The 15,035-nt window shown below is 53.2% G+C and overlaps 2 protein-coding genes across 2 annotated transcripts in view; one reads left to right on the forward strand and one right to left on the reverse strand.

Annotated features, from left to right (window-relative positions):
- Positions 1-3,687, reverse strand: part of URB1 (URB1 ribosome biogenesis homolog) — a 43,813-nt gene extending 40,126 nt beyond the window's left edge. The window contains exons 1-3 of the mRNA XM_036404241.1: positions 3,534-3,687; positions 2,234-2,373; positions 859-1,010 (exon numbers count right to left, since the gene is read on the reverse strand). Coding sequence (XP_036260134.1) covers positions 859-1,010; positions 2,234-2,373; positions 3,534-3,672 — 431 coding nt within the window. The 5' untranslated portion in view covers positions 3,673-3,687. The remainder of the gene's footprint in view (positions 1-858; positions 1,011-2,233; positions 2,374-3,533) is intronic.
- Positions 3,688-12,691: 9,004 nt separating this feature from the next.
- Positions 12,692-15,035, forward strand: part of EVA1C (eva-1 homolog C) — a 35,870-nt gene continuing 33,526 nt past the window's right edge. Inside the window, exon 1 of the mRNA XM_036404271.1 lies at positions 12,692-12,818. Coding sequence (XP_036260164.1) covers positions 12,692-12,818 — 127 coding nt within the window. The remainder of the gene's footprint in view (positions 12,819-15,035) is intronic.

Consider the following 15,035-nt stretch of genomic DNA (forward strand, 5'->3'; position numbering starts at 1 on the left):
ACCTTCTAGAAGGATGGATTTCTGCAGAAGCTGCAGCCTTTAAAGCCTTGGTCAGAAGTGCAGATCTTGCACAGCCCCGGCATTTGTTTCCAGTGTACCTATTTGAGATTCTGTGTCCTGCTGCACTAAGATCAACTGCACGGTGCAGGAAGCACAGTTGTGTCCAGGAAAGCACAGAAAGCTCTTCCAGTTCTGCTCCAAGACTGAAAGATGAGTCACCGGCCTTGGACAAACCAATTTCAGTCTGGTTTTCCCTCTGCCTTCCTCTTCCTCCCAGGTTTGTGCTGAAATGTCTGACATTTGCACCTTCTTTCCCCTATCCACATGAGCACGAGGCATTTTTTGGTGCAGACTAGATAACACAATTATTGAACAACCTAAAATGACCTCAGACTTAAGAGACTGAAAAAATTGCCAAAGAAAGGCCAGTCTGCAAGAGAAAATCCATTATAAACGTGGAAAGTGACTCCAAAGAACACAGGGAAGCAAAGCTCTCAAAGCAGCTCTTTTTGCCCTCACAGGAAGACTGCCCTCCCTGCTCCACACAATCCATCTCACCCCACAAATCAAGCAGCTGTAAAACAACAGCACTGAAGGTACCAGCCGTGCTAGCTCTCACCAGGACAGCCCCGCTGATGGAAAGTACAGCTTCAGCCAAGGATCCCACAGCACTGGATTGTCTCATGTATCAGTTCCACTTTGCAAAGACTTCCACAGGCAATTATTTTATGACAAGTGGGAAAAGATTATTAAATAAAGGTGGATTATCAGCAATAAGTCAATTTTGCAACATCTAGTACAGTCCCTTTGGATCACTTGACAGAGATTATTCTCCACCAGAGCACCAAGCAGACTTACCTGTGGTTTTCAGAATACAAAGCAGCATAGACCAGTTTCATATAGGAATGAATCAGCTTTTTGACAATGTTCATTCCCACAACAGAAAAATGTGAGAGGTCGCTGGCTGTCCTCAGTAAAATGGCTTCTAGAGCCTGAAAGATTAACAGCATCTGCAGGATAAAAAAGTATGTTAATACCTGACAGTATCAGGTGAGACCTGAAATTATCAGCTGAGCCACCAGTAATAACCACCATTAACAAAAAGAGTAACCCCACTCCAAGAGGAAACTTCCACATATGAAAGCGACATTAACTTCTCAATTCTCTCCCAAATTAATGCTTCCTCTTTGCAAAGATCACTCCTGAGAGCATGAAGCTTCAAGGGATCAATGCTTCAAGAGACAACTGCTCCTAAGTGGACGGCAAAAAATGAAATGTGCTGGAGAAAAATATCATGTTCCAATCTTGCAATTGATTCCTGCCAGAAGAACTCAGAATCCATACAGCACTGGGACTGTGCCCATTGCAAACACCAGCCCCTGCTAGCAAGGGGATGTGGAGGAAAGGCTGTCCCTGAACATTACAGGGACAAAAGTGATACTGAAGGGCAAAGAACAGCAAGTGATGGTTAAAAAGCCACACAATACAACACTGCACTGTAAGCAGTAATATTGTACATTGTATACTATCCTACACTGTAAGCAACGCTGCACCAGCATTCACAGTGAAAAGTTACTGAGCTCTTTGCTCATTCACCGTATTCTGAGGAGGATAAAATTGTGTCCAGCTGAAATTAGAAAAATGAAGTCAACTTTACCAGTGGCTTCCTAGAAACGCTGATGTATCAGCAGTTATCTAAAAACATTTACTTTCACTAGGCTACTTTTGTTTTGCTTTCCTAACTGCTTCTGTTGATCCCCTTATTTCCTAAAAGGCCGTTTGATAACATTTAAAGAACCTTAACAGTCTGATTCGGACAGGACTATTGGTTGTGTGTGTCATTAAATCCAAGAACATCTGTGAACAGAAAGGAGCATCTCCCACTTGGTAGGTGCTTCTGCCACTGCTACTTCCAGAAAAAAAACCAAAAACAACCCAAACCAAAAATTTACAGAGTTATTTACACCACAAAGCACTATTTATTCATAAAACCACAGAACATCCTGAGCTGGAAGAGACCTACAAGGACCATCCAGTCCAACTCCCGGCCCTGCACAGACACCCGAACAATCCCACCCTGTGCCTGAGAGCGCTGTCCAAACGCTCCAGGAGTTCTGGCAGCCTTGGCAGCTGTGACCATTCCTTGGGGACCTTTTGTTGGGTCTTCTCCAGGGTGGGACTGCTGGGATTGCAGCTGCCAGCCCCTGAATGACAGCCCCCATATCCAACTTACTTCACTTTCAGGCTTCCTTTCTCCATCGAGAAGCCTGAATATCTCAGCACACTCCATGGAAATTTTCACGTATCCCTCCACGACATCGTACACTTGGGGTGACGGCAGCGTCTTGGCGATGGCCACGAAGGTCTCCAGCCCTGCAAAGCCACAGCGTCACCCGGGCCACCAGCGCCACGTGTGGGGCCATATCTGGGCCACACAGAGGGGCCGGGCCGTGCCCGTGTGCGGCATCTCCAGCAGCAGCAGCAGCATCCGTGACATCCCCGCGGCGTCCCTCAGGCCGCCCGCCTCAGCCCGGGGCAGCTCCCTCAGCGCGGAGCCCGGGGCAGGCCCCTCAGCCCGGGGCAGCCGCCTCAGCCCGGGGCAGCCCCCTCAGCGCGGAGCAGCCCCCTCAGCGCGGAGCAGCCCCCTCAGCCCGGGGCAGTCCCCTCAGCGTGGAGCAGCCCCCTCAGCGCGGAGCAGCCCCCTCAGCGCAGAGCAGCCCCCTCAGCGCGGGGCAGCCCCCTCAGCGCGGGGCAGCCCCCTCAGCCCTCGGCGCGGAGCAGCCCCCTCAGCCCGGGGCAGCCCCCTCAGCCCGGAGCAGCCCCCTCAGCCCGGGGCAGCCCCCTCAGCGCGGAGCAACCCCCTCAGCGCGGGGCAGCCCCCTCAGCGCGGGGCAGCCCCCTCAGCGCGGAGCCCGGGGCAGCCCCCTCAGCGCGGAGCAGCCCCCTCAGCGCGGAGCAGCCCCCTCAGCCCGGGGCAGCCCCCTCAGCGCGGAGCAGCCCCCTCAGCCCGAACCGGCCGCCTCAGCCCGGGTGAGCCCCGTCAGCGCGGAGCAGCCCCCTCAGCCCGGGGCAGCCCCCTCAGCGCGGAGCAGCCGCCTCAGCCCGGGGCAGCCGCCTCAGCCCGGACCGGCCCCCTCAGCCCGGACCGGCCCCCTCAGCGCGGAGCAGCCCCCTCAGCCAGGGTGAGCCCCCTCAGCCCGGGGCAGCCCCCTCAGCCCGGACCGGCCCCCTCAGCCCGGACCGGCCCCCTCAGCCCGGGGCAGCCCCCTCAGCCCGGGACAGCCCCCTCAGCCCGGGACAGCCCCCTCAGCGCGGGTGAGCCCCCTCAGCGCGGAGCAGCCCCCTCAGTCCGGGGCAGCCGCCTCAGCGCGGAGCAGCCCCCTCAGCCCGAACCGGCCGCCTCAGCCCGGGTGAGCCCCGTCAGCGCGGAGCAGCCCCCTCAGCGCGGGTGAGCCCCCTCAGCGCGCACCGGCCGCCTCAGCCCGGACCGGCCGCTTCAGGGCGCGCCTCTCCCGCCTTGCAGAGCCCCTCACCCTTGGCGGCGGCCGCCGGGTCCCGCAGCAGCGCCTTGAAGCGGGCGCCATTGAACTCCTCGTCCCGCGGGCCACAGGCGCGCTTGGCCGCAGGCTCCCCGCTCCGCTCCCCGGCCTCGCCGCTCCGCTTCCCGGCCATGCTCGATCCGAACCCGGCCCAAGCCCGCCCCGGAACCGCCGCCGCTCTCGCAGGAAGGGGCGGGAGCAGCCCGGGGCCGTGGAGGAGCCGGACCGCCCTAGTGGGAGGGCTTCCGCAACAACCAGTGCCGAGGTGGGCAAAAAGAGTTAAAAATAGTTATCGTGGAGTGGTTTGGAAGGGACCGTAACCATTCCCACCCCCTGCCATGGGCAGGGACGCCTTCCACTAGGCCAGGTTGCTTCACGCCCCATCCAGCCTGGCCTTGGACACTTCAGGTACCAGGGGCAGCCACGGCTGCTCTGGGCACCCTGTGCCAGGGCCTGCCCACGCTCCCAGGGAACAATTCGTGCCCAATGTCCCGTCTGCAGCAGTCTCTCATCCATCGCTGCTTGCAAGGCCACGCAGGTTTTTGTCATCCCAGTTTCCCCAGACTGCAGCCCCCTGCGATCCTGAACCAACACGGACTTGGGAGTGGAAGGGGAAAGCACGGAGTGCAGGGGAGCAGGGAGGGCAGAGAACTGCCCCAGACACTCCTGTCTCTCCGGGAGAGGGAAAGGCTGCGGGGTGACCTAACCGTGCCTTTCCAGCACCTGAAGGGACCCACGGCAGCGATAGCGAGGGACTATTTATAAGGGAAGGAGTGACAGAAAAGGGGGAATGGCTTCCCGCTGCCACAGGGCAGGCTTAGGTGAATTAAGATCTAAACTCTCCCCTTGCTTTCAGCAAGAGTTATGCCAGGGCAAGCACAGTGATAAGGAGGAACAGAAAAAGCCTTGCTCCAATAAACTGTTTCATATGGAGCAACAACAGTTGAAACAGTAGTGGAAGATAGAGTAGGTTAGTTCAGTAAGAAAACATTAAGATAAAGATCTATCCAAATCCAAACCAGGATTTTTTTCATATGTGCAAGTAATAAAAGTAGCATTAGTATCTTCCTGGGCTTTTCCAAACTGTTTTTATTTTGGCTTTTTTTTTTTAGCAAAATGCTGTAAAAAGAGTGATCCAGGAGAGGGCAACATTGACAGCCATTCTGAGACCTAGGATGAACAAATGCTTTCCCACTGACAGAAGATGCTGCGATGTTTTGAGAGCAGAGCATAGAACAAAATAAAAGAAGCTGAAGTTAGAAGACAGAAAAGGGTAAAACAAAGGGAGTACATAACACTGGGGGGGAAAAAGGAAATGGGAAAGTGTTAATTGCTAGACACTGGGTGCAAGGGCTTTTTTGAGTAATTGATGAGAACAAAGTCAGAAGCGTATTACTGCTGCTAGTGACATCATGCTCCAAACTCTGCTGATAATTCCTATTTCTAGGAGTACTTACATTGAACTCACTGCATTCCAACTACTTTTCTGCTTCTTTAGAAGGCAGTGCCATTTGGAATTTGCCTCAGTATAGCAAATTCTATTCAAGGGTACAGACTTCTCAGTCCTTCCATAAAACAGTTTTGGTGGTTCTTCTGGATGATGGGAATCCTCTGTTTCAGCCTTACAGTTTTCTTGAAACCTAAATTTATGCAGCTATCCAAATGCATTTGCAATTCCAGAAATTGATAGGAACATAGTGTGGAAGGTAAGTAACATTCTCAAGAGGGAGTTGCTTTGCTATTGAGGGGATGAAAAGGAAGGGCAGAGCTAGCAGAACCAGGAAAAAGGATTTGATTTAACACAGCTTTTAAAAGGCTCAATACTGATACTGAGATCTTCAAGGTAACAGTCCTAGTTACCAGACTTAAAGCCTGATAGTTACCATCACACCATATTTCACAGTTCTAGTCTTTTAAAAAGTACAGCACCATGGTTTTAAAAAGTACAGCACCATGGCTTCACTTCCAGGCCATCTGTCAGCTGTGATCCCCTACCCTACCCTAGTAAGAAATGCATTCATTTCTTAAGATAGTTTTTAAATTTTATGTGTAAATCAACCATAGAAAGCGTCCAGAGGGAATGGATTGAATCCAAAATCCCATCTCTAAAACTGTAGTTCTCGATGTCTGCTCTTAGTTCACACAGTCACTCCATGGAAAAGTTTCCTTTGGTGTTTCCCAAAATTTCAAGTGTGATGTGGAGCTCTTGGTGAAATCCTCCTGCTTTCCAGCCCTTGACACGCTGCGGGATCCCAGGAGGAGCGAGGGCGGCTGCTGCAAGAGATGGACACCAGGACCCCCTCCTGAGCACGGGAATATTCCCAGCACTATCCCATCACGTGTCCCAGTGCCCTGTGCCCCACACTGCCCTGGTCCTGCCCAGCCCGGGGCTGGGTCACACACTTGGAGACACAGTCAGACACAGTCACTGCAGGGCTTGAGCTCCACAGGCTTGGCATCAGGGAGTCCAGGGGATGTGCAGGTCAGTGTGTGGAGCCAGGAGATGAGTGGGCTGGCGAGGCCGAAGCAAAGGCACAGCTTCTGTTACTCTAGATGCTGTCAGACAAACCCCTCTCCTCCTCCAGTCGCAGAGTCGTTTCAGCTGGAGAGCAGGGAGTGCATTTTGGGCCCGACTGCTGGCAATGTGTGCTCCTCCCACAAGGAACATGAGGGCCTGTCCATATGGACAGGGCGCTGTGAGCACCAGGGCCTTGAGCACGGTGTGGGTCGAGCTGGGCTCAGTGCCAGCTGCTGGAGATGGGTGGAAGGATCAGAAAAGGGGAGAAGAGGACAGAAGAGTGGGGAGGCCCATGAGCAGGCTGTGAAAAGCTGGAGGAGGCACATGCTGGAAGCACCTCTGAGCATCTCCTGCAACACTCAGGGGATCTTCTGTGTGCTGAAATCCTCCCCACCTTCTGCACAGGGAATAATCCCCAAGCACCATCCACCCTGAGTTACTTTGGCATGGTCACTGAGCCACAGAATTTACCAGGGAGCCCTTGCAGTCCTGATGGGAGAAACAGGCAATTACAAACACTGCATTATTATTTTCAAATGTTGTTATTTGCCTCTAATTTCACAGTGCTCAGGTTGAATCAGCCTGAGGTGTGGATCTCAAAACTATCAACTCTCACTTACTAGATGTTGATACGGGCTACTCTTTTCTGAAACACTACCAGTTTTCCTTGCCTTTACATATCTAACTTGAGAGACCCTGAAGCCTGATTTTTTTCAAGGCTCTTGGAAAAGCCACAGTCTTTTTCAGTGTTTTGACATTGATTCTGTGGCTTTAAAAAGCTTCAGTCTTGAATTTCAAGTACATAATCATTAGTCATTTGGAAAATCTTAGCCTAAACACTTATTAAAGGGGAACAGTGACAACAACCCGTCAAAGGCAGGCTTATAAAACCACAACAGAGCACTTTCACAAAGAGGTTGGTTTCCAAGGCCCTGGTGCACCCAGCAACTCTGTCCTATGTCCTTCCTAAGCTGAGAGGCAGGACCACAGTCTGTCTTTGGAGCACCGTGTCAGGGAGTGGCCAGGGACGGCTTGGGTGCTTTAGGAGAGCAAGAGCAGCAAACCCAGGGCCTTTCCCTGGTGCAGTTGTTGTGCCTCCACCTTGGGTCATGTTTTCTCTTGTTCCCAGCAGTGAGCTCTGGGAGATGGGACGTGCCTCTCTCTTCGTGTCAGCACAAGTGCCAGGTGCACTGCTGGAAGGAGCAATCTGTGCACAGGAGAGGTGCCAGCGCCTCTGGCAGCGCCCGGGAGGGTGAGCAGTGGGGGCTTTCTGCTGTGCCTGGTGGGGAAATGCAGCCAGGTTCCACCCCAAGGGAGACGGGAGGAGGTTGGCTCGGCAGACTCCATGGGCCACGTCTGGTGTCTGGTGAGGTGCTCAGGCTCTGTCTGGTGTTCCGGCTGGTTTGGCCAGGGAGCAGCTCGGGAGCACAAAACTCAGCTGGTTTAGCTGAGCCTGCTCTCTCTGAGGCAAAAGCAGCAGACATTTCCCCTCCTTTAAACCTGCTGTGGGGAGTGCTCGCTCAGTATCCACTCACATTTCTATTTACACACACCAGGGGGTTCCTAGCTCTGCTCCCCAAATTGGTCCTCTCAAATTCAAATTACAGTACGCTTGAAGATCTTGTTAGATCTTACTATCCACAGTACCTTGTGAGAACTTACAGCACCCAAAACACATGTAGAATTAGGAAAAACTGTGGGACAAGCTTCTCTACACCTATTTCCAGCTTGTATCCATAGAAATAGAGGCTGCACGGGGAAAAACGCAGTCTGTTATTTGAAATAATCACCATACAGTGATTACTGTAAAGTATGTGCTTTGTTTTAAGTGGTCTGACACTCATTTCCATAGAAACAGACAGAGGGTAGCAACCCACTTGTTTGAACTGTCCTGTAGATTCTGTCTGGGGCAGAATGCAGGAATATAAAATGTTTAAAAATGTGGGAAAAGCCTGGGGGTTTGTTCTTAATTTTTTGTTTTGTTTTGTTTTCTTTTAATCCTCAAAAGCCAAAAAGAACATTAGGGAACTTCTTGGAAACTTTATTCCGGGAGAATAAAATGAAAATGACAAATATCAGTTGTTAAAGAAATTACAGGGGAGAAAGGAGGAAGAAAGAGCAGTGAGGGGTGTAGTGGTGGGAAGTGTACACACAGACATGTGTGTGTGTGTGTGTGTGTGTTTGTGAGAAAAAGTACTTCTGAGATAGTTTTCTGACAATTTTTGTTATTGTACAACAGATCTAGTGATTTTTTTTTTCACTAATCGGAAAATTTAGGCCATCTAACTCTACTGTCTATTTAATTTCAATTTTTTTCACATTCACTTTCTTTCATTTCACATTGTTTACTTCTTAACTGACACACTAATTTTATTGGAATTTCCATACACTAAGTCATGACATGAGCTTTGAATTGGCACTTGGAGTGAAATGTTAATAACATGGAGAAGAATAAGTGAAGTGCTCAGATTTTGGCTCTGCTTTTGCCAAGCTTCCATGTAACAGCACAAATCCTGCATTTCTGGCACTGTGAAATGGTTTCTTTTCTGCCCAAGTCCAAAAGAGAGAAACTGTCTGGAGCAGATGTGATATCTCTCCTGGATTCTAACTCCTGGAGTTTTCTGGGATGTTTCTTTCCTTTGGGGGAAAAAGGGAATCTAATTCCTGTTGCTTGTGAGGAAAGGACGAGGCTGGGATTCTGTAATTCTACATGCTGAACATGTCTGGATCAGTTACATTGTCTTGCAGCAAGCGAGTATTGCCAGCTCCTAGGAGCTGCATTCTGCACATCATGGTGAGCACTGTCTCCCTTCTGCCTTTGTGTTCCACACTCCTGTCTCCAGGTTCACTATTTAAACCATCACAGGGAAAAGCAGACATTTGGAACACTGCCTTTTGTATTTTAGGTTACTTGGTTTTAGGGTAATTTTGAATAGCACAGTAGCCCCCATTCAGAGGGCAGATAAAAAAGCCCACTACACACACACACACACACATATATATGTATAAAGAAATATGAATGCCATTCAGGTGCTGTCATCCACAGTGTCCATAGTTTTCCTCCTGCACAGGAAGGCTTCCCTTGAAGGCAGATGTCTGCCAGCAGGAGCCCCAGCTGCCTCCTGTGCAGTCATTCACCCCTCACTGCTTCACCTCCCCGAGGTTACCCGTGTTTGAACCTCTCCCAGTTCAGTCATTCCACCTGGGAACTGCCTCTGCCTTTGGGCTGTGCCTGCCGAGTGCCAAAAGCATCCCAGGCTCGGTCCTGCACTTTGGGATGGCCTTTGCTTACAGCAGCACCAGGCTGGGAGAAGCTGTGGCATCTCACTGGGAACAGAGGGTTCCCAAGTGCCCCTCAGACCTTCAAGCCTGGGGTACTCCCCAGTTATTATCCATGCTTTGTGTGTTCCTCTGCATTGATTGTGTGCTCGTCCCAGATCTGCTGTCCCCTCAGTCGCTCACAGCACACTGAGTGGCCGTTGCTGACATCTGTTCCAGGGAGTGATGATGTGAGAGGAGCAGGTGGAACCCGTCCTGCTGGAGCTGGAGCGGGTGGCCTCAACATGAGCTACCTGCCCGTTGGCTGCACAGGGAGTGGAGCTCTGGCCTCCTGAGGCCACAGAGGGCCTGACTGCACTCACCTGACGCTATGGCAGCTCCGAGGTCACAGCAGCCAGGAAGCTGGCATGGACAGGTAAGGTCACCTAATTACCTGAACACCCTCTGAGAGGATCCAGGTATGGCCTCCAGACGCTTTCTCTGTAAAGAGCTGTGCTGCTTGTTGCCCTGCACCCACTGGGGGACTGCCCTGAGGCAGCAAGCACAGAATTGTCACACTGAATGGTGAGGTGCAAGGCCAAGGGGAAAAGCAGGGGAGTAGGGGAGACTCCCACACGTCTCCTTACAGCTCCCCACTGGAAGGCAGAGAGCAGCTGGCTGAGTTAGAGGCAGGCACTGTCCTTACCTGAAGCAGCCCGAGCAAGGGGTTCACCTGCAGAGCTGCTGTTCTCTCTCCCCACCTGTGTTTGCCGTTGCAGATGTTTCAGGGTGATTTTATGCTGTTATTTCGGCATCTTTGATCCCATTTATCTGAGTCCAGTAACTCTTGATGGAGTGTCCCTGACCTCAGACAGGCTCATGTGAAACCTGTTTTGCTCTTATCTGCCAAGACTAAGGAAGCATAGGCTAATATATGTGTTACCCCCTTGTTTTTCTGTGTGTGAAGAGAACAAAAGGGGATTCAGATTCAAACGTGAAGACCAGGTTGGTCAAAGTTCAGTGTAACCTCTGAAAAGAGGTGCCAGACTTTGGAAATTCAAATCTGGATGTGTTCCAACTTCAGTTGGAACAGGAGGAGAGGAATAGATTTAACACAATTAGTTTGGTTCTGTCATCTTTCACTGAGTCACTCGTGGGGATTTTTTCAAGAGAAATCATGCATGGCAGGCTGCAAACAGCTGGATATCCATGTGATCCTGCATGGCAGGGTGCAAACAGCTGGATTTCCATGTGATCATGCATGGCAGGCTGCAAACAGCTGGATATCCATGTGATCCTGCATGGCAGGGTGCAAACAGCTGGATTTTCGTGTGATCATGCATGGCAGGGTGCAAACAGCTGGATATTCCTGTGATCATGCATGGCAGACTGCAAACAGCTGGATATTCCTGTGATCATGCATGGCAGGCTGCAAACAGCTGGATATTCCTGTGATCATGCATGGCAGGGTGCAAACAGCTGGATATTCATGTGATCCTGCATGGCAGGCTGCAAACAGCTGGATATTCCTGTGATCATGCATGGCAGGGTGCAAACAGCTGGATTTTCATGTGATCATGCATGGCAGGGTGCAAACAGCTGGATTTCCGTGTGATCATGCATGGCAGGGTGCAAACAGCTGGATTTCCGTGTGATCATGGATGGCAGGGTGCAAACAGCTGGATTTCCATGTGATCATGGATGGCAGGGTGCAAACAGCTGGATTTTCATGTGATCATGCATGGCAGGCTGCAAACAGCTGGATATTCATGTGATCATGCATGGCAGGGTGCAAACAGCTGGATTTCCGTGTGATCATGCATGGCAGGCTGCAAACAGCTGGATATTCATGTGATCATGCATGGCAGGCTGCAAACAGCTGGATATTCATGTGATCATGCATGGCAGGCTGCAAACAGCTGGATATCCATGTGATCATGCATGGCAGGCTGCAAACAGCTGGATATTCCTGTGATCATGCATGGCAGGCTGCAAACAGCTGGATTTTCGTGTGATCATGCATGGCAGGCTGCAAACAGCTGGATTTTCGTGTGATCATAAATGGCAGGGTGCAAACAGCTGGATTTTTGTGTTTACCCACAGCCCCAGGAAGAAAGATGCTTTTATGCCCCATTTCCAGTGTTGGTTCTAAGCTCTGTTTCACGAGGACAGCTCTTACAGGAGCTGGGAGCTGTCCTGATTCATTCCCTTGACTGCCTCATACCTTAAAAGAAGCACCAAATTACATTGGAAGGTAGTTTAGCAGGTAGCAATGACAATTTGTTTGAACTTCTCACTGGTTCACTTTTCTGTATCCCAAGAGATTTCGGGGAACAACTTGAAGTCTCTCAAAGTAGCTTCAAGATGTTTCCTCACTTTGCAGTGAAAGCTTTAAGCCGAGCCTACACACTCGAGGCACGCTGACCTGGAGTCCGGGGCTGCTGCGATCAGGTGCTGTCACACACCGTGCGTGTGAGGAAACAGAGGTGCTCCTTTTGCAGCACGGGGGAGTCAGTGCTGTTTGCCCACTGAAATCCCTCATCCACACATGCTGCCAGGCGCGGGTCCCAGCCGGGTTCCCTCAGACCCGTGAGCCGCGGTGTAAGGGCAGGAGCGGGGCTGGAGCAGCAGCCCTGGCGGGGTTGGAACGGGAGCCGAGGCGTCTGGAGCAGGGAACGCAGGGAAGCTGGGCTGCGGGGACAGGGAGTGAGGGGTGGGCAGCACCTTGCACCTGTCTCGGGAGAAACACGAGCGGGGAAATGTGGTCGCGGTGCGTGTGTAAGTCCGTGACAGTCCTCCCACCGCTGCCAAGCAAGAATCAGGGGGCAGACGGTGAAATCGAGCCTCTTGACCGGGAGGGAGGCGCGAACTGCTCGGAGAGGGGTGGGGAGAGCCGGGGAGGGCGGGCGAGGTGCAGCCGGCTCTGAGTCAGCCCGGCCGCACGATGCGCGCCGAGGGCAGTGCCCGGCGCGGCGCCGCCGGGAGCCCGCGTCCCTTCCGTCCCTTCCCGTGCCTTCCCGTGCCTTCCCGTCCCTTCCGTCCCTTCCCGTGCCTTCCCGTGCCTTCCCGTGCCTTCCCGTGCCTTCCCGTGCCTTCCCGTCCCTTCCGTCCCTTCCCGTCCCTTCCCGTGCTTTCCCGTGCCTTCCCGTCCCTTCCCGTGCCTTCCCGTGCCTTCCCCGCCGCCCCGCGCCCCGAGTGCCCGCGGCCGCTGGCAGGGCTGCTCCGCCCTCGCCCTTCTCCTCCTCCTCCTCCTCCTCCCACGCGGGGCAGGGGCAGCCCCGAGGGCGCCGGGGGGGCCGCGCCGGCAGCCGGGCCCGGCCGCGCCATGTGAGGCGGCGGGGCTGCCCCCCCGGCCCGAGGCGCCCTGTCCCGCACCATGAGGGACGGGCATGCGGGGCTGCACCCACGGCGCGCCCCGGCAGAGCCCGCGCGGCTCCTCCGCCTCCTGTCCTGCGTGCTCCTGGTGTGCGGCGCCCAGGTCGCGGCTCTCGCCGACTTCTCAGGTACGGGGCGGGCGCCGAGCGGCGGCTCCCGGCTGCGGGGGGCTCCGGGGGGCCGCGGGCAGGGTCCGGCGGGGCTGTCAGGCCCCGCAATGCCCCGAGGGGACCGGCGCATCCCGGGCAGCGCCGGGGGCTCCGGCCGGAGCGCAGCCGCGGGTTGCCGGAGCGCTCCGTGCTCCGTAAGCCCGAGCGGGGCCGGGTCCCGGGCCTGCGCCCCGGGCAGGGGCAGCGCGGGCCCGGTGTGCCCCGAGGAGGCAGGGAGGAGGAGAGCGTGAAGGGCTGCCCGAGGGGCCAGGCGGGCAGGGACGCGGGGAGCGGAGCTGTCGCTGCGCGGTGGGAACGCTGGCCGTGGAGCGGCCGGGGCCTGACCAAAAGTGCGTGGAAGTCCCTGGAAAGGTTCCCACTTTCTCCTGGAGACTTGGAGTCGGGCCCTGAGGGAGCGAACAAGTGCTGCACTTCTCTCTGCTGGGAGGGAAGCCTCGGAGCCCGAGAGGGGCGGATGAGGGGAGTCCCTTCCCGGGAGCAGAGGCGCCAGCTGTCCCCCGGGAATCTCAGCTCTCTGGGAAGGTGCTGCATCACCGCAGGAACTGGGAAAACATCCTTGTTTCCATCAAGACGAGGAAGCAGTCTCTATTCTTTGCAACTTGTCTTTGTAACTTTCACTCCTGTAACTTTGCTGGCGCTGCAGGGCATCCCGCTGCTGTTAGAAAGGCATTTAGAAAAGGGCTGTTTCTCTCCTCTCTGTACCACCCCGAGCACAGCATATTCCGGCAGTTGGAAGCTAAGGAGCTGCCTCTAGGGCAGAAAGCAAACCTTTCCCGTATTGAACAGAGCAGAGCTTCCCAAAAGCCACTCGAGTGCCCTGGAACAAAGTTAATATATAATTAATAGCCAATATGCGTGTTATGCATTTTAACATAGTTTGTGTGGATACAGTTCAATATGCTGCTCATGGTTCTGTAGAAACTATTTCCTCAGCAACAGAAAAATACAGTTTGTAATTTTTTTACTTGTGTCCAGCTCCACACAAGTGAGCTGAAAATTTCTAAGCAAGCAGCCATGAAATATAAAGAGCAGAATTACGTACTTGGATAAGCTACATTTCTCATATTAAATTCCTTTCACATGTAAAAGGCTTTTAAATGCTTGCTGTCTCACTCTTTGCTGGTTTTTTGTTTTGTTTTTTTTTTTTTTTTTTGCTTTATTGCTGGTTTGGGATGTTAGTTTTGGAACCACATGGTGGTTCTCCACAATAACATAAAACAAATGTTCAGATTTTCCTTTTCAACTAGCCACTGAGTTAAAACATATCCCTTTATGTAGGAAGGTTCCTTTCACCAAAGTCTGTTCATTTTGAAAAGGATGTGATTTAGATAAGGTCATCCAAGATGAATTTCAGAAGTACTGATGTCCTCAGTATTCATTGTGCACTGAGCTTTCCCAGTAGGTAGAATGACCAGACAAAAAGGCTATCTCACCCCAGAGATCGGGATTAAACATGACATGCAGATGTTTTAGTAAATCAAATGCAGAAAAGGAAAGCAGAATTCCTACCGGACTGGGAAGCTCCCAGGCCTGAACAGATTCTGCTCCATTTTAATTATAACGTGGAGATCTAATCCAGAATGACAGAAAGGACCGAAATGTTACTGTCACCTTTAAAAGCAAAGTCTGCAGAGCGTGGGGAGAAGTTTTTGGCTGCTCCGGGGCAGGTGCTGTGGCGCAGAGCTGGCAGAGGCGAGGTGACACGCTGCAGTGCCACCTCAGGCTGTCTCACGCCGTTCAAGGGTGATTACACGCTCCGGGAGGGCGGCTTCGAGCGGGCTCTGGGGCCTTGCTGATTTCCCTTGTTTGCTGCTCCCCCCCGGCAGGAGCAGCAGCTGATTTTCCTGAGCTCTGCTGATATCCAGGGCCACAAACCTGGCCCCTTTCAAGAGCCTTGCAGCTGCTCTACCCCTCAGCCCAAGCTCCTGTCCTCCCCTCTGACAGCGCCCAGCGTTCCTTCCTGCGCTGCTGCCAGGCTCCAGCCGCTGCCCCCGGGGTCTCTGTGTTCCCCCGATGCCAGCGTCAGTCGTGCCAGCAGCTGCACCCTGCCCAGAGCCCGTCGGTTCACAGCAGACCTCGCTGATGCGAGGAACAGCCCAGGGATGCTCCTCTGGGGCCGGGGTGCTCTGCCAAGGGGGCAGGGAGCCGTGCGCAGTGAAAGGTTGTCATTGCTGT

The sequence above is a fragment of the Molothrus ater genome, chromosome 2, assembly GCF_012460135.2.
Source record: "Molothrus ater isolate BHLD 08-10-18 breed brown headed cowbird chromosome 2, BPBGC_Mater_1.1, whole genome shotgun sequence".
Taxonomy (NCBI): Eukaryota; Metazoa; Chordata; class Aves; order Passeriformes; family Icteridae; genus Molothrus; species Molothrus ater.